Here is a 22,739-nt window from a genome sequence, read left to right as displayed (position 1 = left end):
GGCAATAGCCGACAGCCGCAAGCCATATTTTGCAAAGCATAGACTTTTTACCCTTCCTTATCTATGTATATATACGAAGTTGAATTTTTTGTTAAAACTTGTCCTAATAGATTCACCAAGATGTCAAATGTGGCAAATAGAAATCAATGCGACGATAAGCTATGTTTCCCAAAATCCAGAACTACATTAAAGACTAATAGTATACTAGGTATTAGCGTTAGGATATTTAATAAACGACCAAAGAAATTAAGAGATCTAGGCTATTTTCATTTTAAGAAAAAACTAAACGAGAATCTTATTAGTGAAAATTATTATCACATAAATGATTTTCTTAGGGACAACATTGAAATTAAATGGATTTTTTAATTATTAGTTGAATTATGGATGAATGAATGTAAATTATATTATATTATAATATCTTGCACTGCACTAAAATTCTTATGTCAAATAATGACAAAGCATACATGCTGCTTTTAACTTATGTAGTAACTCATTTTCACTAATAGAATTAGCTTTCAGAATTAGCAGCTTAGCGAATAAATGATTTCTTTCTTTCTTTCTTTTTTCTTTCTTTCTAAACCACTGTATAAAATTAATTAGCCAATTCACAAAGAAGTAGTTTTACTACATACAACAATACAAAATCAAGCTATATCAAAAATACAAAAACAAGCTACTGCGGTCTCTTTTTTCATTATCTCACATTTTTTATGAGATATATGAATTTTAAGAATTTTTAATATACTTAATGACGATTCCGAACTACTTTCTAAGCAGTCTGTTTCAACAAAGACTTCTGCCTGAGCCATGGTAAATAGCTGCATTCCAATTGTGGTGTCAAAGTGGTTCAGTATTTAAACACTTTGATAACACCAGACATAACTTTTCTGTCCATTCAAAGCAAAAAACCAGAACCAGCACTATATTCATGAGTATGCCTCTATACTCTCATTACATATTGATAAATAAGGTATTTTAAACATATCAAAGAAACAAAAAACATTACCTTAATCTCAATATTTCAAATGCATAATAATGTATTGTTTCATGTACAGTACAATCATGAAATTTATGCTAACTATAGTAAGAAAAATACCAAATAGAGCTCTCCAAAAATATATCTTTTGTTGTCAACAGATAATTGAACCTTCATTTACATTAAAATTCATAGGCTGAAATGAATGACCCCAGATCTGACTGTCAGATAAGGAAATGTATGGTAGACATAATATTATGAAAGATGAACAGATATTTTAACGCACTTTTCGTGACTACATCTGAAAACTTCCGACTGAATTCAAGTTCGAGGTATAGGTAGGTACTCACCGTCGTGTATGTCGATGTCAAAAAATCACTTCGGGGAATTCACACTTCTCATCGACGTAACTACAATGCATTGTCTTATCCACCTTTCCTTTAGAATACGTGATTAAAGGCAAACTATTGCATAGTTATAGCACAACCTGGTTAAAATTTCGAATTTTTTCAATTCGTGACTGATTAAAGACACATATCATTTCGTCAACAAAGTCTTCAATAACTTCCCTAGTTCCCTACGAACTACTTTGATTATGTATCAATGAACGTACTTAATTATAATGCGATTTTCATTAAGCGCTTTTTTGTTACATAAATTTAGTTGTAAAACATATATTGCACTGCAAATAATAAATTTTAACAAAGAACATATACTGTAATCCAGATTTCGAGATGAATTTAATTTCGGTTTATGGTGAATTGAAATTAATAAATCTAAATTCTTTCACACAATGCCCACAGGCAGACAGATAACATATTTTTATTACGTCTCTGGCCTTTAAAGTTTAACTTATCCCAATACGCAATAATAGGTATTTGAAAGGCACAGACGTAATGTGTCTGAAAGACAAAACTAGATATGATTTTTTTAAATATACTTTAAGTTGTGTATTGTAATAACAATGCACAATTCTTTTTTATTAACCAAATTCAATGATCAATTCAGTAATTTTTAAATGAAGTAGACTAAAATAATAATAATGGGTTTCAGTTTTGTAAATACCCTAATAAACAATTATTTAGAGACGTCAAAATGTTTTTATAATGTTTTGTGATAATATTAATATTATATTAATATTTTCTTTTTACATTATGTTTCGAGTAGCAATTTTTAGCGAATAATAACATTTTTCTTTTAGATCATTATATAACTATATCAGGATCTATATTTCAATCACAATGAAGTGGTCTTTCATGGATCATACTATATTAAGATGTAAGTTTTGGTTCATCATCATCCTCATCATAATCGGTTACTCTTGGCAGAGTAGTAGTAGTCATGTGGAATCCTTGTCTGTTAAAGCCTTGACAGCCACACTCGTAAAGTGGGGTTCTGGTAAACAATTTCACTTGATTAGTTCAACGCATGGGGCTTCATCCACGAAGTCCTTTACCGTTGACCCTACCCTGAACAACAAGTTTCTCTATAGATTCTGCTGGACAGAGACAATAAAAATAGTGTGAGATTGTGTCATCTTATACTTACCTAGGTTCACTTGTGACTAACAGTGATGGCTCAGAGGACGAAATAAAATGTCGCATAATCATAACACGATCGGCTATGGACCGACTCTCAAAAATAAGGAAAGTTATGATCACTTCGTTTTTTAATTATAACTCAAAACAGCGTTCAGTATTATAGGATATTCATGAACAGAACTGAGACATCACCAGAAATAGGCCTAAGATAGGAATCGGAAAAGTTTACTTATAAAAACTCACATTAATACAAAATTAAAAAGCAATATTTTGTTTATTGCTTAAATAAGTGGATAAGCTCATAGCCCACCCTGTGTAAGTAGTTACCGGAGGTCATAGACATCAAAACGTAAATGCAGTCACCCACCTTGAGACATGAGTTAGTTATATGTTTCAGTTTTACAGTACAACGGTTGTGCCACATTTCAAACCGAAACGCATTACTATTTCACGGCAGAAATAGGTATCTATTCGAGTGGGCTAACAAGCCCTCAATCACTAATAGTGGGTGGATTTTTTGTAGTGAAAGTATTATAATTTTGGGTGTCTGATAAAAGCCACTTACTTCAAGACTCTATTTTAGCAAACATAATTAAAAATAAACATCCAGACTAGCAATGACAAATTACTCAAAATTAGTCAAAACATCAACTACTTCAACTGCGCACTGCACACTGCCTTTTTTGTTAAAGATTTGGCTGTATATATATGTCTTCTTTGCACTTTCTAAATTGGAAAGTAAAACCACTACTATACTGACAAAAACTGACAACAGCCAAAGTCAATGAAAATGTAGTAAAGTAAATTCAAAAAAAAATAAACAATTAAGATGCCCAGTTTTCAAAATTCTAGTGCTTGTAATAATTGAACGCATTGAATAATGTTAAAATGTAAATCGATTTAAACAAAGTAAATTACAGCATCCGTAACATGGATGCAGCGGCGTCTTCTAAAATCGATGACGATTTTAACAAACTACTTGATAATTATTTAAAGATTGATACAGACACGTTTTCAACGCGCTCGAAACAAAGAAGATCAGTAATAAAGTACACTAAATTACCAGATTATGATTTCAACTCAAACGGTAATATTTATTTACTAACCTTCGTTCATGATTAAAGGACGTCTGCTTTTAAGAATTGCGACATCCATTTTTCTATATGATTGTCTATTTTTGTTCGGTCTAAAATCAAGATTTCATTACTCTGAAAACACGTAGTGCTGACAATAACAGCTTGACATAAATAAGAGTTTAAATCTGTTCAAGGCAGTTTGACTATGTTTTTCACAATTTCTACTAAGGATACCTTTCACTGTGAAGGATGTATTTCCCAAAAAAAACTACCAAATGTCGCCTTAGCCATCCTCCATGATAATTCGAAGATACTTATTTGATTTTACACATTATGGTCTACCTAGGGTTGCACATTATTATTACTTTCTGAAAAATAGTGCAATATTTCTGTAAGAGATGTTGTTCTTTTGTAAATTTTGAGCCTTAATCTACAACAATATAATATATAGCTGATACATGATGATTGATTGATGATTACTAGAGGTTGCTTCTTTTTATCTCACATAGATTGAATTTACAATGTTCTTTGCACAGAAAGCTAAATTATAGCAATTCACTTAAAGAAATGCATTTTTTTAAAATATATATTCCCCAATTTGAGAACCTCACATTTCTACAAATGTTTACCAGACTAATCCAACTTTGTGCCCTGTTTACTATTTTATTTATATATATAAGGAATTTTGTTGCACTGGTTACATTGGTGTCATTATATCTCTCAACTGTATTTGTATATACTAGTAGGGGCTGACTGAACCTACTATGCAATGCTACAACACAATGTCACTTTTTTAGACCATGTCTAGTGTCTCTAGATCAACATCCCACATTTTGTGGCTAAGAGGTGGTCATGTGAAAGTTGAACCCACCAATCAACTATACTTTTCCCTCAATATGTCTGAACTCAGTGGACTCGGTTGCTTGAAACTTATTTAGATAAAAATTACATTTGTCAGCTCTTTTAAGCTATACCAAAGTGGTCTTGAATCTCAAAAAGGCAGGTGATTTTCTGCTACTAGATTACATTGCACATTCTTTGTGTGAAGGGTGTGAAGGAAAAATATTCATCCTGGCCACCCCATTCCTCTAGGCCTCTATTACACACTTGTCAACAAATTCTGACAGTGATCTCACAGTATCAAGGTGTTTTACAACTCCCATCACCCTCCAACAAGAGCTGATGTCTCACCTGCTTCCATCAACACTACGGTACAGAGGATGCTTGTTACATTCTGACCACTAATTTCAAGTAGGGGTTCCCTTAATTATCTATATGACTGCCATATTGATACCTGTACACTATGTCTGAAATTCTGTGTTGAAATGCAAAGCAATAATGTGATATCTTTATGTGCCCCTTCAAGAGTTTCCAAAACAATATCGGGTGAAATCTTGCCTCCTGGTCCAGACCATGACCTAAAAATATAATCTGCAAAAATAGTGCATAGTTATTTAGTATCTGTTACTGTCAAGCATCTTAGCTAAAACGGTTGGTGCTCATAGGTTGGATCCCACTTGCATGATGAGGGTACAGTGCTATCTCTCTCATGTGAAGAAAATTTGTAGCCATGTGCTTCTCTATTAAAATATGTATTAAATGAATCAATAGCCTTTATAGACAGTACATGCTTCACCAAGAAAAACATATATTCTTCAACAGTCCCAATGGTCTAAATTTTTTACATACATACATTTATAATGCAACTTTAAGTGTTTTTTTAAATTGGATATTATTATGGTGAGTATTTACATTATGTTGCGTGTTTTTTTTTTGTCTAGTGTCATGGGACAAAGGAACATACTTTCAGCAGCCAAGAGTACGTCGTATTATAACACTTGAAGATGAAGAATCAAAGACAAGTAGGTCGTTGAAGCCGGACACCATATCTGTTCAAACAGGCAGAATGGCAAACAGCAATTCCAAAAGAAAAATTGTAACTATCAGTGAAGATGATGAAAATGATTTTCATCCTAGATTCTGTGAGTTGAAACAGATTTTTTTACTCATTCCGGTTTTCAAATTAAATTTTGCAATACGATATATATCAGCATTATGCAAATTATTTAAAAATGTCGAATAGGATAGAGAAAGATTCAAAAATATGATAATGTCTTAAGGTTATAAAAAAGTCATTGATTAACTTTAATACTGTAATATTTTACTAGTATATTTTTGTCAACAGTCAAAGATCGCAAATCGAACTCTGTCAAAACATCTAGTCGGTCCGTTGCAACAGATTTTAAAGAAGAAAAGCAGAATTCACAGCGAAGCACGTCGAGATTATCAACATCTACAAAATGTAATATTGTCCTAATTTGATTTTTCAAATCATTAAATTTTTGAAGTTATACTTCTTTAGGCGCGTTATGAAAAATTTATGAGAGTGAAATTTTACGATGCGCGCGCACCTTGACACAAAATTAACAGAATGAAGTTGCCCTCTAAACCGCTCATTACAATACGATCGACGTAACTTGGCGTGTCTGAATTTAGCCGCAGGTGAATTTTCGCGCATGTACACTCGTAAAAAAAGTGTTATGAGCATTCATTTTAAAGTAATATAAATGACAAAATTATTATTTAATATAATTCATACTAAATATTATTAAATTATTAACGTTAAATATTTATTATTAATTATTTAATATATAAAAAAAAAGAAATAAACTTTATAAAAATAAAGTATAACTTCTTACGCGCGTACATAAGTACACGCACTCCTTTTTTAATGCCACAATGCACAAAGGGCATCTCTTTTTTTTAATTAACGATTTTAAATTTTTTTTAATCTTTATTCCAGGTAATATATAAAAGAGTGCTTAGAGAACAATAATATATATATCCCAAAATATATATAGAATACCAATTAAAAAAATCTTACACTTTCCTTTTTTAAATAGCTGATGCTGTCAGCTCGGTATACAGTCCACCCGACATTAGCAATATTGGGGACATAATTGAGCTTTTGCGTATCCGTTTGCTCCTGACGTGTAAACGAATTTATCACCTACCTATGTCACAAACATTTCTCTGAACTGCACCTTGAGATAACCTGAGATAGCCCACGATTATCGAATTAAAATTACGAATAAAAATTTATTTCTGCTTATCTTAAGACAGTAAATAATTCATTTATAATTTTCAATGTATTTAAGAGTATTCAAGCTAATTAAATGTATTCAATGTATTCAAGCTAAGAATGTAATATATGTACGTCTAAAAAGTCATATTAAAAAAAGATTAGAGATTTAATCAAAATTGTTAAAGAACGGGTAAGTGTTTGTTTAAATTATTGATTGTAATTATTTACATTTAAAATTTTCAGGTAACAAAGGAACTAAGGCTGGCACCAAAACCACTAATTTATACAATTCTAAGAAATCGAACACGAAAGAAAAACAATCTTTCGATACGACTGAAAGTAATATTAAAATGCGCAATCTCAAAGACAAAGGTAATATGCATATTAAATTTATTATATATGTACATTAATAAAGATCAATTAATAAAAATCATATCTCACTTATTATCTGCTAGATGACATCAGGTTAACGGTTTAATTGGCATCGCGAATTGATCAGTTCTCGAATACTTATATCAGCAAACAGCATTCCGTGATAACCGAATCCATATTCCATATAACATAAAGAAGCGAACGCATTTTTTCAACAGTTTTGCATAAACAAATTTAATATTTCAGATAACATTTACAATAATCGGAGCACGTATTCGCCCGTTAAAATTAATCTCAGTAAAAACATAGTCGACACGGATGAGAACAGTAAGGAATTAGATATGGCAAAAACGAACATCCGCGACAATCGTAGAGCCGATAGTTCAGCGAGGAGGGTGAAGACTCACACAGGGAAGACGTCCATGCAATCCAACAAAAATAACGTGAAAATATTGAAACAGACGCAAAACAAACCGATAACTATAATTCATGTACCGTTCGAAGAGAAATGCGAAACGCGTCGCAACGAACACAAAAACGTTGCTCCTAAACGAATCCAGAAAACGAACACGATCGATTGCGGTACAGATATGCGGGATTTCGTATATTTTGAGGACGTTCACATCAATACCGAACCCCTCCCGCCCACCGTCGACCGAATGACGGGCATGGACGAATTCGACTGCAGTCCCGTCTACAAAAGCATGCAAAGCACCGACGCACAGACCGAACTAATCAAGGCAACGTTCGACAGTCTTGAAATACCAAACGTCACATTAACTAAAGAACACAACAAGTACCAGCAAAGTGAATCGCTACCAAACATGAAAATTCCGTCTATGAAAACGACGTCCGATCAGGACGACGATTCGTTTGTTCGCAAGACCGGTTCCTATATAATAAGTCGTGCCACTTTAACTTATACAACCAAACAGAAGATCAACATTCAAGTCGTCAGCAGTAGCGACGAAGCCGCCTCTGTACCCTCATCTAGTCCAATGTCTTACCCTATGAACGTTATATCGGTTTTTAAAAATGAAATAAAAAAGAATAGAGACGCAATGAATACATCACAATTTATTACGAATCACAATAATGAAGAAACTAAAGATAATGAAGACGATAAGGAACATAAATGTCGCAACGAAATCAAGTCATTACATTACTCGCACGCCTCCGACACCTACAAGTTGATGAAACCTTCGGAAATAATTAGTTCTATAAAAGTGAACAGTTTGGCGCAGAGCGACTTCATGTGCGAACAGTTCCAGAGGGAATTCAACTTCATTGATTCATTTTTTGAATCCCTACAATATTTAGAAAACTGTTCGTTGTCGAATAAATGTTTGTCGACGAATAAAGTTGAAAATTTGATTAAAAATCCGATTTTATACGATTCCGATTTTGACATCAAGGCCACTGAATATTTAGAATTGTTACCGAAATTCGAAAATGGCACTAGTCTCGAGAATGGCCAAACAATGGCAACGAAGAGCCTTTGTCTGGTGAGTGTTGTGTGCAGATTATATTGTAAATATTATTTTAAATCCTTTCAGAGTACTGAACATCATTTATTTTAAATTAATATCACATTAGGCTAATTGTATTATAAGTTGTCATTAACCAAATAAATAAGGCACTGATTACACGTTATTTTTAGTAGAGCAAGTAAAACGAAAACGATTAATGTTTGTTTTGTGATTTGTTTCCAGCTCAATTTACTCATACGCGATGAGCAAAGGCGAGCCAGAAATCTCTTGTATGTACTTAAGATGCGTGAAGACGCTCTGAAGGACTTCACAAAATCGCAAATATTATGGCTAGAAAATAAGAAAAAACACGAAAACACTGACGTGTCGACGTTAAAGAAGAAACAGCGCGGCGCTCTTTTAAAATTACAGCACGAATGTGGGGAAATGCATCGTATGCGTAAAGCACTGTTGACGCTTTCGGAAAAACGTAAAGACGCCCTAATCAAGACCAAGAAGAACATTGAACTCAAATTGAAAAACAACGTAGACGTTGAGCATCTAATCGAGAAAAAGAAATTGAAAAGGAACGGTTCAGATAGGAACATCGTTCCGTTGAAGTGCTTCGATTTGTCTAGTAGTGGGTGCGAGGAGACCTTAACCTCTCGGTCCACTTCCGAAATCGCAATCCGCAATACGGACATCGCCAATGTTACGTCTGTTAGCATTAAAAGTGCAGAAAAAAGTATACAAACTGGTGACAGTATTTTAGAAACATTAATGACTGCGCCCACTGACGCCGCCGCGGAGAATTTCGTTGTAGTCGACGGCGGCTACCTTAATATAATTTTCCATAATTTAACATTACCGCAGATCTTCAGTAATGGCAAACAGTACGAGGTGAACGAGGAAGCGTTGAGGAACATAGTAAACTCGTCAAATCAAAATCAGTTAAGCGGCAATGAAGTTGTGAATAATTTAATGGAGCAAATACAAAAAGGTGATATAGAAATGACTAGCACTCCATCCACAGCCCGTAGTCTCGTCGAGGAGTTCGATCAGTATTACAAGAGTTTTGTAGAAGAGGAGATACAACTGAACAGGCCCGAACGAGAATACAAACCCCCAGTTGTTTGCGAAATTGAGGACAAATATGTGCAGGTGTCTCTTCCGAAACTGGCACCTATCGAGCCTCGCAGTTACCAAAGCGCCTCAACAATGACCTGTGACAGCAGTGACGACAATGATGACATACTAGAGAATCTGTGTACTTATGATATGGTTCCAATAAATAAACCAGAATATCCAGAGCTTGAAGAGACGATTCCGCAGACTGGTCCTTTACCTGTCCCTGTAGGCGCTTCATATGTACCGGAACCTCAAACGCTTGATAGCACCTCTTGGTCTCAGATAAATACTTCTCCATCACCTCTTGGTATGTATATATTTGTGATTTACTGTTATTTTTACATTGTACCCCTACAGGTATGTACCACCAGTCTATAACACAATGCACAATAGAGACTCTCATCACATGTTTCAAGATGAGTTGATGGCGATCACATTTTAAGGTCACCCATCAAAACAATAAAATAGAATAAAAATACATGAATTGCTTTAATACTGCATTACTTAGGCAACAAGATCATACAAATGGACCTAAATATTCCCACAGTGAAAGAGGAAATAGTAGCTTACAGCAAGAAATACTAAGTCAGGTTATTGAAACACGTCAATAAATTGGCGTCGGACCTAGGAGGCACAGTATACCTACCTTAGAGAATAGATATTAAGTCTTACAATGAAAGATGAAGATGTCACTGGACATCTGACTATGTTTATATCATTAATAATATGAAAATCAGCCAAAGTAATATATTGTTAATGGAAACAGATCACTACGTGACAATAAAACAAAAAAGAAAAAAAAATGCTTTGATTTACAAATCTTGTTTTATAACCCAACAGAACAGTGCAGTAGCAGACAGACATTTGATGATAATATATCAATGTCATCAATGGTGTCACCTGTGCAATATGATAATATATCAATGTCATCCATGGTGTCACCCGTCCAATATGAAGCTGAAGAATTGCGAAGACAGCAGCTAGCTATAGAGAGAGAAGTAAACATTTTATTTTTAAACCTCATTTGATTATTTGTATTGGGGTAATATTATTGTCTGTAGAGTGTGTAATATTAGTGTCTGTTCTTGATATTTATTCTCATTCGACAGATAAAGGCATTAGAACAGGAACAATGCAGGCTGCTGGTTGTACGAGAAATACCAGACAAGCCTCCGCCACCGTATACTCCACCTGCAGATCCACGAATTCCGAAACGACCACGTATGTTCCTCGCTGACGAAAAGACAAACGAAATAATATATGAACATATTAATCACCCTGCAAGTGCCGCAATAGAACCCACCGAACCGTTCGACGTATTCCTCAAAGACTTTTGCGAGGAAACGTGCGAAAGACATAAACAAGTTCAGAGTGATAAGCCATGGGATGCGTGCAATTTATTACCACAAAAACCTCAGATCGTCGGAGATAAATTACTTAAGGAAATTTCTATGGAGTTAACTGAAGTTTTGAGCGGTGTCAAGCCCACCGTAGTCTCAGGTAACTAATTTCTTAATATTCAAAAATAAACTACAGGTCAGTGCATTTTATTAGTATCTCTGGCTATTAACTAAAACTCCTCCTGCATTTGTTACTAATTTTCTGTGATTTATCAACACTAAGAAGATCCTCTAACCCACCAAATATATTTTATGCATCAGTGGTAAGGTATCCTGCAAGCGGAAATGAGTGGGTGCGACCATTTAGTTATTTTGCATTCCAGTTTGAAAGATAAAACTGCAACACTGAAACCAAATAAGACCAATCTTATGTCAATGTATATTATATATGTTTTTATCATCAGTTCAGTTGATCAGTTAAATCATCAGTTTGTAATGTTTGTATCGTCGGACCGCAAGTACTGGCGATACGTACCCCTTAGCATGTAATCGAAATGATTACTTCGATTTCATATACAAATAAATAAATATGTTAAACTTTAGGTGTAGCAGGTCGCCGTTCTGACCATATTGATGATATATTGTTTGCGGAGTGGCGCCGCTGCGAGCCTGAATGGACTTCGCTACACACAGACGAAGCGACCGTCAAAAATCAAATCTTCGAAAGCATTTTCCAGAGAATCTTAACCGAAACGATAGACGAGTATAAAAAGACTGTGATGTGTGACAGTAAACCTGACCACAATACCTAAACTACGTTACATTACAATTTTTAAAATAGTATAATTAATAAACTTTACTTCAATCAAATCCTTAGTCAAATATATTTATAATAAGTTGTCAATCTTATGAATTATGTCAATGTCATTTGTGTTTGCGTTTTTTAAAATTTGATGATAGGAGTAAGAGTTTGTTTCTAAAAAACCGCCGCTTAAAATTAATCACAAGTATTGATTAATTGAATTTAGGACATCATTTATTGTGACGGCGTGACAGATCAAAGTATGCTTTGAAAAGATGATGCCAAAAACAGATTACAATTCACAAGTAACAGTTCTATGAAATAGAGCTAAAGTAAAAACTAATGATAATTCAACCGGATCCATTCCAGTTCCGCATTCCAATATTTTGCATTCATTTCACACTGATTATCGTGTGTCTAAGTAATCAAAATAGAATATTACCATCAATGAAAAAGTATAATTAACAAAAAATAACAATAAATGGAAATTTAATAACGATCCTGCAAAACTCGAAGTTTTGCTTTTAAAACGTACCTTCACAAAATGTCTCAGTTCGATCTTATTAAAGCTATTACCATGACACATACTCTTACTTTTATTAAAATCAATGACCTCAGAAATTTTATTGCTCGAAATCCTAGAGAGAAGGAACTTGAAAAAATGTTTTATTGAAATAAGTTTTGTGAGTGTTTTTAAATTGAAACTCTTATTTAATTAGTTGTGTTAAATGTGTTATGTAATTTATTAAGAACCAAAAAATAGTTAAATCTTATTGTATATTGAGATTAACTTGTTGAGGCGTCTGTATACTAGGGAATTAAATAAGTTGCATGTTAAAGCTATTGCTTAAATGGAAAAATACAATAGTGTAGTTTGTTTGTTTAAATTATTTATTCAGCAATGTTATATTATGACAAAATATCACAAATTGTAGTTGATCATAATAATCGTTACTTAGATATAATAATTATACATGTATGTATATTTGTCAAATGCATTTAAATTCCATTATAATGTAACCTGTAGGCAAGCAATATACTATTCCACTATACATGTTGTTTTAATGCTCATAATAGTATTAAATATAACGCAAATCTTTGTTATTTGACATAAAGACAAGCATTTTAGAAATTAAATCTATTACAGTATGTGTCTTATAAACTGACAATAGGTTGGTTATATAGTGAATGCACAATATGGGTCCTGTAGAAAAAAAAACATGGGCCTACTTGCTATGATCACCAAATAGCAACATAGTAAATGAAAATAGGAAAAAATTTCTTGCCCAACATAGGAAAGCAGACAATGTCAAATATCTCTTACGTAACAGAAATATGTTTAATTTATAAGAATCTTGATAATGTCCTATTTCTTAAAATTAATTTTAAATTTATTTCTGAACTGAGAAGATCAAACAATCGGTCTACCATATTAACTGACGCTTAAAATTTAAAATACTGCTTTAAAATAAATAATTACCTTTGATGTGCTAACAATTTGTTTATTTTCTTGTGTAAAATTTCGTTATACCTTTAAAATCTAAATACTCTGTACTACTGAGAAAATTTCTTTTGAAAATGATTCAAGAAATAATTGTTAAAATAATTTTTTTTCAATAGTACTCAATTTTCTGCTGCGTTGTAAGTGCAAATAAAAAGCGGTGCAATATGGGCTATATTTGTTGTTTGTTCTAATTTGTTCATCGATAAGAGAACCGTATTAGTTGTCAATACGTCCTTAAAATTGGACTAAATTTTAAATTGAAATTGAAATGAAGCCGGCAATCCAAGGGCACATTAATTTCATATATCAAATTGTCAATTTCATACTGCCTAAAATTGTTTTATCTTTGAAGAGGACAACAAAACATTTCAAAGGTGCATTGAGACCGTTACACAAACCGTGTCTAGGTAAAACTAAACTCTTGATCCTTTCATACAGGTTAAGATTAAAAATCGCAAACGAAGCTTTATTAACAAACAATTCTGTATGTTACATACACAAGTGACGCGCCGCATAAAGCATTTAGAGGAATTGTGTGTATCAGCCAGCAACATTTGTTATATACTGCAGGTATCTGATGATGAAATGTCCATATAGACAATCATTTATGATTGGTTTTTTTTAATTACGGTATAGTGGCACCTTTGCTGTTCTGGAATATTCCTAAAAGATAAATTTAACAGCCGTAAAATATATAAAAATAGTATTTCCTCCTTCAAGTGGTAATTACTTATCTAAATCGCGTTCTGTATCCAGTAGAGTTGTTAGTAGTTCAGCGAAGGTTTCTGGCTATCAACGGTACCATAAGCGGCACCCGAGTAGACCAATATATAATTGCATTATAGTACTATGCATACATAATCGAGTCTCTCAGACTGAGGCCTATGAGCTCGCCTACCAAATCGCGCGTTGTTGGAATAGCCCTCGCAGCTACAGGCGAGTAGGTAGGAAATAGTTGACCGAGATTCACGAATGCGCCTCATGAATACATGGTCTGATTTAACTCCTCCTTCTAAAAATGTAATTATGAAATAAGTTAGCCATTTTGAAAATAAAACGAAATTATCTATGTAATACTTTTTTCCATTAGGCAAAAGGCGAGATTACTTAATCTAAAATACAAAATATGAGACTAGTAAAAGCCTAGTGATTAAAGTAAAATAAATTACACAATTAATATTCGGAAAACGATTTTACCACAAAGCAATTCTCATTTTGATATAAAATATGCATTCGATCCTACTTTAATGTATCATCTGATTTTTATGTGAGAAAAAGTCGAAAAGAAAATGCTGTAGCTTTATGATAATATCGAATTTCTTCCTTAACAAACACGAATGAGAATCTCATAGAAACTCCGCAAAATAACTAACTAAACATTTATATTAATGTTTATCATTTGTCTCCTAATCATTATTTAATTTATAAATTTTAAGGCACTAGCATTGTTTGTGTCTGTATGAGTTTTTTTTAGATTCAGTCATCAGCTTTCAGAATAGACTCCAGAGGATTTGGACCTTTCCTTCTTGGATTAGGCGGCAATTTTGTCACTTCCGCTGAAAAAAACAAGAGATGTGTACAGGCAAATGGACAGTTCCTAGTTTATAAATTAGCGCGCTAAATTGACTAATTTTTACCAAAATTACGTCATTTAGGGTCAAAGCATGCAACGAACTATAATTGTTGCAAAGTACGAGCGCGCGTGGGCTTTATTTGTAGTTGTAATAGTAAATACACATTTTCGTTAATGTGTATACCCGACTGAGCAGTCAGGGTTAGTAGCGTAGCGAGTGAACCATAGCTCGATTCACTTGTACTTATTGTCTCCACGTTGCTATTGTTCACGAAGTACGGTCAACATGACAAATATTAAAAGTGAAAGAAAACGCAGTTATTCATGGCGAGGTAAGTTTTTTTTTATTAAACTTGTCCCTAAATATCGATGTAGTTACTACATGACATGTAATTTATACGTATATAGAATAATAAAAACATTCCCGCAACGAAGGGAACGCAAAGATAGATTTTGGGTTCGATAAAGTTCGGTTCGTGGATCGCGTTTGGTTTTTTAATTTTTTTCTCGAAATAGTCGTATCAAAAAAGTTTCATAACAAATTAATGTTTAAAACAATACCTATCAATTAACAATATTCATTTACTGTTTCCAGGGACTTGTCATTATTGCCCGCGTGTACCACTTTCTTCAAGAAGAGTATAATTTAATGAAAGCGAACAATACGGATAATTGTGATTTGTGAGTCCTTTGGCTAATATATACGGAAACGTACCGCTAAAGCTACAGGGATCAGTAAACGAATTGTAACTGCAATTTTAAAACAAGACAAAGAGCTGCCATCAATGATGATGAGAGTGACAGTGTAGAAATGTTCAATGAAGGTAGTGATATAAATGAACATGATTTATTACTAATAATAAATGACAGAGCCTTTTCTTTTGTGTAGAGTTAAGTTATTGTTTAGGATTACATTTCTTTTGTGTTTATTTTAATTTTCTACGTGTAATTAATTATTATTATTTATGTAAATTAGTAGTTAGATATAAAGTACCGTTGTAAAGTACGTTGTTGTTTATTTTTTAATTTGACCACTCCTAATAAGTAAATTAAAAAGTACTTAAAATATAAAAAAATAGTGAAAGCCGTAGCTTGAATTTTTGTTTGCTAACCGTACGTGCTCTCACGCCTACATTGACGCATATACAGATTGGTCACTCACACAACTAAGGTCGGCGCGCAGTCGTACTTTGCAACAACTGTATCCGTAAATTATACACTAATAAATATTAGTCACATTATGCGTTATCATTTGTTAGGAATAAGAGGTATGAAAAATACAAAAATTCATTTAGTGATTTAAATCATACATATTGACACAAAATAATGATGGACACACTTGTAACTACTTGATTGTTTTTTCGTGTATGATCTAACCTTACCTTCCGGAAATCAAATAGTTAATGTAGTAGTAGGACATTATTTGACATTGAAATAACGTTCTAAGACTAGATCGTGTTCCACTTAGTGATTATACGTTCTATTTGAAGGTTTGAGAACTCGAGAGAGACTTCGATCTCATGTCGTCTTTTCGCATTAAAAGTGTACAATTTCCAAAAGTATACGAAATTGAGTTAATATGCGGAATCATTTGGTATCACCAGTATTTTTCTCATAAATACTGTCACAAGAGCGTAGTTTAGATTTAGTTTTTTTTTAGTTTATCTATGTTTTGACTACTATTATCAAAATTAATAGATAATTTTATCTTACTTTAAAAGACAGATAATGTAGTTGGTAAAAAATAAAAAATAAATGTTTTAAAGATGATTAATATTAAAAATACCACATGTTAAACCTTTAAAACACTCTCCTGTAAAATTAGTAAGTTTTGAGATTATACAGTTTTAATGCGAGAAGACGATATTTCAATGTTGGTGGAGACGTCCGCATTGTGCCCTGAATGGGCTTCGGTGACTACTTTGTGCTCATCTGCGTATCTACAGCTATAAAAAGTAAAAGTAATAACACAGAGGACGGTGTGGTACCGGGAAGAGCTTAAAATACCAGTAAATTTTCTTTATTCCTTCTTTGCTCATCAACAATATCCAAAACTTTAAGGGGATCTGACTCATTTGAAAAACTAGTAGAAATGGTCCATGACTGAAGCAAACGAGGATTGAACTCACTTGTCTGCCCTTGCGAGACCTGGGTGACCTCCAAACACGCCATCCATTCTGTGATGCTGATTTTGCTGTCGTGATTGACATCGCAATAGCGAGGCAGCTTCCTACCGCACTTCCTCAGAGAGTCCACGCTGTTTATCAGCTGGTGAAACGCTTTCCACTCTCGTCGTTCTAAAGCTTTATCTTTATCTTTGTCAAGCATCACGTAAGTCCACGTTGCGGCCTGCTCTTCCCTTGAAGCACCCCATTTCACCATGTCTCTGTAATTTAATATCTAAATTATTAGTTTAGCAGATTTATAAATACCCAGTACACGTTCACCGATTGAAATTCGCCCATAATCAGTACCACCGCAAGTTTTAAACTCTAGTTGTGTTACATTTTTACTTTTGTTTTGTTACTAATAAATAAAAAAAGACATAAATCATTTCGATGTTTTTTTTAATAGATAAGAAAAAGGCTCGTTAATTTTTAATTAAAAAAATCGTGTTACAAACATAATCTATGCTTTATTGTGAAATTCTGAAAAAGCTAATTCTCGCCCAATAGCGGTAACACCGCATATCGCTAGAACGATATCTTCTACGAGTAATAGAGACTAAATGAGCGAAATCGAACCGTCGAGACGTTACTGGAAAAATCATACCAAGTCCCATGACAGAGTCGGGAATGTTTGACTGTGTTCTGTACTGCATTGACATAAGAGCGCGAAGCGTTACGAATGATGCGATCCAAGGGGAATTATTCCTAATAACAGCAGAATTATCAATGCAGACTCTTACTAAAGAGTATGGTGTTTTGTGACCTTTAAATTATGATTATATATAGGTTCAAACTTAAATTGTCGTTTAATTCAAGATACATTTCAGAATATACTTTTTTACTACACTAGATAGGCAGCTAATCTGTTGTAATTTGTAACAGCTGACCGTAATCCGATTTTTTTGTGTTTAGGACCTTATTAAGGGGGAGGGTGATGGGAGAGATGTGCTCCGAACTAAACGCTTCACTTTCCCCCTTTTGCCTTTTCATGAGTTCTTTCTCATGCGAGGTTTTGACGTTGGTTGTTGAGCGACAGGAGGTTTTAGTCAGTTCGACTCTCGACATGCCCCGCCCTCCATCCCCAGCGGATGGCGGAAGTCCGGCGATTTCCTCATTAAAAAAAGGCCCTTATTAAAACGAGGATATGTAGTTTGAATGAAAACGCAAGGAAACCTATATTCCGACTATCGAATAGACAATAATGAGATAAACAATACAATTTAGATTTTGCGACGTGATGAAATTAATTTGCTTACAATTCATTTTAATTTTGAGCAATTATAATTATTAAGAAGAAACGTACCCGGGTGCTGTTCCATTTCCCGAGGCAGTCATTCTGGACGCAAAGAAACTTCTCAGCTCCTTCAGGAAAGCCGCCTTCGTAGGCTCAGGGCATCCTGGGAAACCGATGATAGTATTATAAACGCACCGAACATTAATGAACACCCACACCGACAGATTAGTTCATTAGCGCCCACGCCAAAGGTCTGAACATAAATCGGATTATATGAGTAATTTAGAAGTAAAAATTTAGCGCAGGATTTCTCTGGTTCCTCGACTAAATATGTACGAGATTGTCGCTCCCTGTCTCATCTAAGAGATCTTGTCCGTATTATTATTTGGGCAATAAGGCGCCGTTGAAACTTCAGAGGTTTTTATCGTGTTACCACTAACCAACGACAAATGGATTTGCGATTCGTTTCAAAAAAATAGTTAATGTTTTAAATAATATTGGATAGTGTGAGTGTCAACCCATAATCATGGGGCTTGCAACAGAGCTGAAATGTCAGGTACTCATTAAGACTTAAAATCGTAAGGAAAACCTGTTAAATATTAATATTCATTATGGCAATAACCATAGAAATAGGAAATGTGTTCGTACCATGTTTTATGGGGTCACAGTAGGTAGGTACGCTTTATCATCAGTAAATGCCGGTTGACTAACGCAGCATACTGGTAATTGGTATAATTCAGACCATACAGCTGCCTATTCTACGAATCCTTAGTAGCTTTCACGGCACCCACGGGAAGAGATAGGTTGCCACTATAAGCCACCATGCAACCGTAACTCACTCTCCAACTCACCTCTCATAGGGCTTGCGTGCTGTGGTGCGGCATCACAATCGGGTCGTCTATCCTTTACAGAAGAACCAGGTATAGGTTTCCCCGTGTCTTGGTGGACGCACCAACAGTATCCAGTTGACCTGTAGCACTGAGCGCGAGCATAACGTCCATCGCCAGTGCATTCGGGTACATACAGCGCGGCACCACCTGCTTTCTAATGAACAAAGTAAGAATTCAATTTGGATTATCACTAGTGGAGGGAACGTCCAATTCGCGTTTAGCATAAGTGCACACTCGCAACGTACTGATAACACGATCTTTTAGAAAACAATGAGAGCCGCTCATTTCGCGTTGCAAAGCATTCCGCCAGTCAATGTGTAGCCAAAAATGCACGCTACGAAAAAGTGATTAGGAATTTAATTGCAATACACGCCGCAGGCTAAGCCGTCACATGAAAAGTGATGAAAATGTAGGGAACTAGTCAAAACAAACATTTCCACCTGTTCGTCCAGAACAGCTTGACGGTCTGTAGAGCAGTCGTTGGCTTCGTCCTCTCTCCTCGAGTCCGAGTCAGAGCCGTCCGGGGCGAATGAGTTCCGCATACCTGGTAACACTACAAGAAGAACATTCATATAAAGTGTAGAAGAGATAAGCTATTTTACTATTTTACTGGTGGTAGGACCTCTTGTGAATCCGCACGGGTAGGTACCACCGCCCCGCCTAGTTCTGCCGTGAAGCAGTAATGAGTTTCGGCTTGAAGGGTGGGGCAGCCGTTGTAACTATACTTGAGACCTAACAACGTATATCTCAAGGTGGGTGGCGCATTTACGTTGTAGATGTCTATGGGCTCCCGTGACCACTTAACATCAGGTGGGCTGTGAGCTCGTCCACCCATCTAATATAAAAAAAAGCTGTGCGTTGCGTAAGTGACTTGGCTAAGTTCTAATCTTAAAAACACGCACTCGTGTATAAATGAATTTAATTTAATATCATCATCATAATAATCGTTATTTGCGGAACACATTACCGGCATTACTGCTAAATCAAAATTACAAATTTATCGTCATACATGAAAACAATTTATATTCTATTTTTATTTTAATTACTAAGTTTATTAAAGTGTCATGCACTTTAATAAAACTTATACCAATATTTACCGTAAAATTATATTATATATTTAGAGGGAGGTGACTTTTAGGAGTAATTTGAAAGCATTTGAAGTTTTCAAGATACTTTACTAAGATTACGAGTATTATATAATATAATTCGAAACTATTGTAGAATTCAGAAGCGATTGGATCTAATTTTCTCTAAAGTTTTTCTTTGGTTACGACCTATTATATTCTGTGACGTTTGTATGAATTATTTAAGAAAATCTCATCCTAAAAATGATGGTTGTACCTAGTATTTATAATGCATTAGAACCATTTATAATTTTTTGTTTTAATATTTTTCATTTTCAAAGATTGTAGAAATGGGTACCGCCTCTTTGGTGGATGGTGTTTGTGTATTGGAGCGTTTGTTTTTATTGTTCATTCGATCTGATGACGTTTCTTTTTTAATAATTCTACAATAAGTGTTTAGTTTCCATAAAATAGTTCGTTTTGATTAATTTGCTAAAGATAGAAGCGACTGGGCGTCATGATATAAAGGAAAAGGAAGAAACTCCTTGCATTGGTGATAAAGTTATGACATTTCGAACTCATGTCTCACGGTGAGTGACGGCGTTCACTTTGTGATTTTCATGAGGTTCGATAATATAATCGGTTTATAACACACAGTGTGAACGTCGAGCAAATTTACGTCAAATATTCAGCAATAACAAGGAGAATTTTCTGCCAACTCCTGAGGCCATCTTTTTAATCTCGTTATAGCGCTCAGGAAATGCCGCAACTCCTAAAACTATTATTTTTATTACTGCAATTTAAAATATTATGCAATACCAAAAGCATGTTACAGAGAATTTCCCACTGAGTTTCTCGCCGGATCTTCTCAGTGAATTGCGTTTCCGATCCGGCGGTAGATTTTGCGAAGCACTGCTCTTGCTAGGGCCAGTGTTAGCAACACTTCCGGTTCGAGCCCCAAGAGCTCACCTACACGCTAAAGTGAAACTAAAATAGCCTCTCAAGGCTATCAGCATAGGAAGGATAAAAAAAAAGAACGTAACACTTAAGAGTGCTTAATGGTAGGCAGCGGCTTGGCTCTGCCCCTGGCATTGCTGATGTCCATGAGTGACGGCGACCACTTACCATCAGGTGGGCCGTATCCTCGTCTGCCTAACAAAAGGCATTAAAAAAAAGAGAGATGATCAATGAAAGCTGTTTTGGCCGTCGTTCCTAATGAAGCATACAAATTAAATCTCCCAGTCGTATTCGGGTCAACGGGTGTGCATACAGACACAATGGGCGTATAATCCGGCTTATTAGCGTTATCAGATGGTACCTGAACTCGGGTCCGGTGGCGGCTCCTCTTCGTAATCAGGCTCGACTTCCGGACCGCTGTCCTCGTCTGCGTTCAATGACATGAAGAAACGGAGAGAAACTATATATTATTATAATGTTTGCACACACGTTAACATTTAATTTTAAAGCAATGAATCGTGTGCGATTCATTTTATATCTGGAACAATTTTTGAAATTAAAAAAAAAAAAATCGTCTCAGCAAAGGGATTTAATGTAAACGAGTTAATAATTTCACTTTACACTTTAAAATGACGTACAAAAATCGCGATTAATTAAATCGTATAAACAGAAATTATTTCAGAAGGTAGTTAGTTAATATAAATAAAAAATTAATAGAGACATCAAAGTCAATTTGTGGAAGAAAGTGAAACTCGTTTACTGAGTTGGAACACGTTCGAGATGTTTTTTCTATCACAAGCCGTATTCTGTTTTGGTTTAATGATAATAACTTAATGCGGGTTCGGCCGTAGCCTGAAGCATTGCAAATAATTGGTCATTATTATTCCCAATTTAAACTGTTCCAAATGGCTGTTAGGACGCCCTTTCATTGAGCAGTGCGAATAAAACAATGACTTAAAGATAGGTTCAATCATTTAGAACTATATTTTTCTGAAATATATATTTCTGAATAAATAATAAGCTAAAACGTTTATTATAAATAGCATCTTCGTGGGATTTTTGTAATACGATGAATTTTATTTACGTCCTAGTGCCGCAGATATCTTAGTTAATCTAAGACAGAAAAAATCACACAGTTATTTTTTTGGCACGCTAATGCAATAGTTAGCATAAAGCACGAACATAAAAAAAAAATATCAAATGACACGTGCCTTTTATTTGTGGCTTATTATTAAGAACGTGGCAGGCGATATTTTTTATTTACCAGCAACATATATCTTAGTTAATCTAAAACTGAAAAAATCACACAGCGTACTAATTTTATTGGCACGTTAATGCAATATTTAGTAGATAACGCGATTTCAAAAAAAAATCGTCAACACACGTCATGCTCGAAAGAACGCGACAGGCGACATTTTTTATTTACCGCACAGATGTGTGACCTAGCTAACGGTTCGTTTAGTATTAAGTGGTTACCGAAGCCTATAGACTCACTCATAATTTGAGACATGAGGCCTCATTTGTAGTGTTAAAAGGCTGTCCCGTTCTACAAACCGAAGT

At 34.5% G+C, this 22,739-nt stretch overlaps 3 protein-coding genes and 2 long non-coding RNA genes across 7 annotated transcripts in view; 2 read left to right on the top strand and 3 right to left on the bottom strand.

Annotated features, from left to right (window-relative positions):
* Positions 1-1,876, bottom strand: part of LOC101736542 (ubiquitin carboxyl-terminal hydrolase 35) — a 36,099-nt gene extending 34,223 nt beyond the window's left edge. The window contains exon 1 of the mRNA XM_004929945.5: positions 1,327-1,876. The gene's annotated coding sequence lies outside the window, so the exon portion shown is untranslated. The remainder of the gene's footprint in view (positions 1-1,326) is intronic.
* A 198-nt stretch (positions 1,877-2,074) lies between these two features.
* Positions 2,075-6,589, bottom strand: LOC134199194 (uncharacterized). The gene is made up of 3 exons (XR_009973576.1): positions 6,478-6,589; positions 3,624-5,024; positions 2,075-2,445 (listed from the first exon to the last, which is right to left on the bottom strand). It is a non-coding gene; the product is annotated as an uncharacterized LOC134199194 (long non-coding RNA).
* On the top strand, positions 3,239-12,841 carry LOC101736416 (uncharacterized). Its single transcript, XM_038021756.2, has 9 exons — positions 3,239-3,604; positions 5,375-5,575; positions 5,779-5,895; positions 6,922-7,050; positions 7,297-8,555; positions 8,763-9,954; positions 10,488-10,645; positions 10,757-11,147; positions 11,591-12,841. The coding sequence occupies exons 1-9, from the start codon at positions 3,448-3,450 to the stop codon at positions 11,797-11,799; spliced, it is 3,813 nt and encodes a 1,270-aa protein (XP_037877684.1). The 5' UTR covers positions 3,239-3,447; the 3' UTR covers positions 11,800-12,841.
* The window catches only part of LOC101736103 (SPARC-related modular calcium-binding protein 1), a 31,836-nt gene continuing 21,756 nt past the window's right edge, over positions 12,660-22,739 (bottom strand). For 2 of the 3 annotated variants that reach the window (XM_021350490.3, XM_038021769.2), the window contains 6 exons: positions 21,541-21,639; positions 19,599-19,711; positions 19,120-19,312; positions 18,338-18,431; positions 16,996-17,252; positions 12,660-14,849 (listed from right to left, as the gene is read on the bottom strand). In XM_021350490.3, the coding sequence (XP_021206165.1) occupies positions 14,770-14,849; positions 16,996-17,252; positions 18,338-18,431; positions 19,120-19,312; positions 19,599-19,711; positions 21,541-21,639 (836 nt within the window). In that variant the 3' untranslated portion in view covers positions 12,660-14,769. The remainder of the gene's footprint in view (positions 14,850-16,995; positions 17,253-18,337; positions 18,432-19,119; positions 19,313-19,598; positions 19,712-21,540; positions 21,640-22,739) is intronic. The other variant, XM_062669507.1, reaches the window with a different exon arrangement.
* On the top strand, positions 14,858-15,872 carry LOC134199195 (uncharacterized). The gene is made up of 2 exons (XR_009973577.1): positions 14,858-15,198; positions 15,462-15,872. It is a non-coding gene; the product is annotated as an uncharacterized LOC134199195 (long non-coding RNA).

The sequence above is a fragment of the Bombyx mori genome, chromosome 1 (assembly GCF_030269925.1).
Source record: "Bombyx mori chromosome 1, ASM3026992v2".
Lineage (NCBI taxonomy): Eukaryota > Metazoa > Arthropoda > Insecta > Lepidoptera > Bombycidae > Bombyx > Bombyx mori.
Note: the sequence above shows the minus strand (reverse complement) of the source record. Positions and strands in the feature narration are given on the sequence as shown.

Coding starts and splice junctions, on each gene's coding strand:
- LOC101736416 (XM_038021756.2), top strand. CDS start 3,448: ATGGATGCAGCGGCGTCTTCTAAAATCGATGACGATTTTAACAAACTA. Junction 7,051..7,296: donor GCGCAATCTCAAAGACAAAG/GTAATATGCATA, acceptor TTAATATTTCAG/ATAACATTTACAATAATCGG. Junction 8,556..8,762: donor CAACGAAGAGCCTTTGTCTG/GTGAGTGTTGTG, acceptor ATTTGTTTCCAG/CTCAATTTACTCATACGCGA.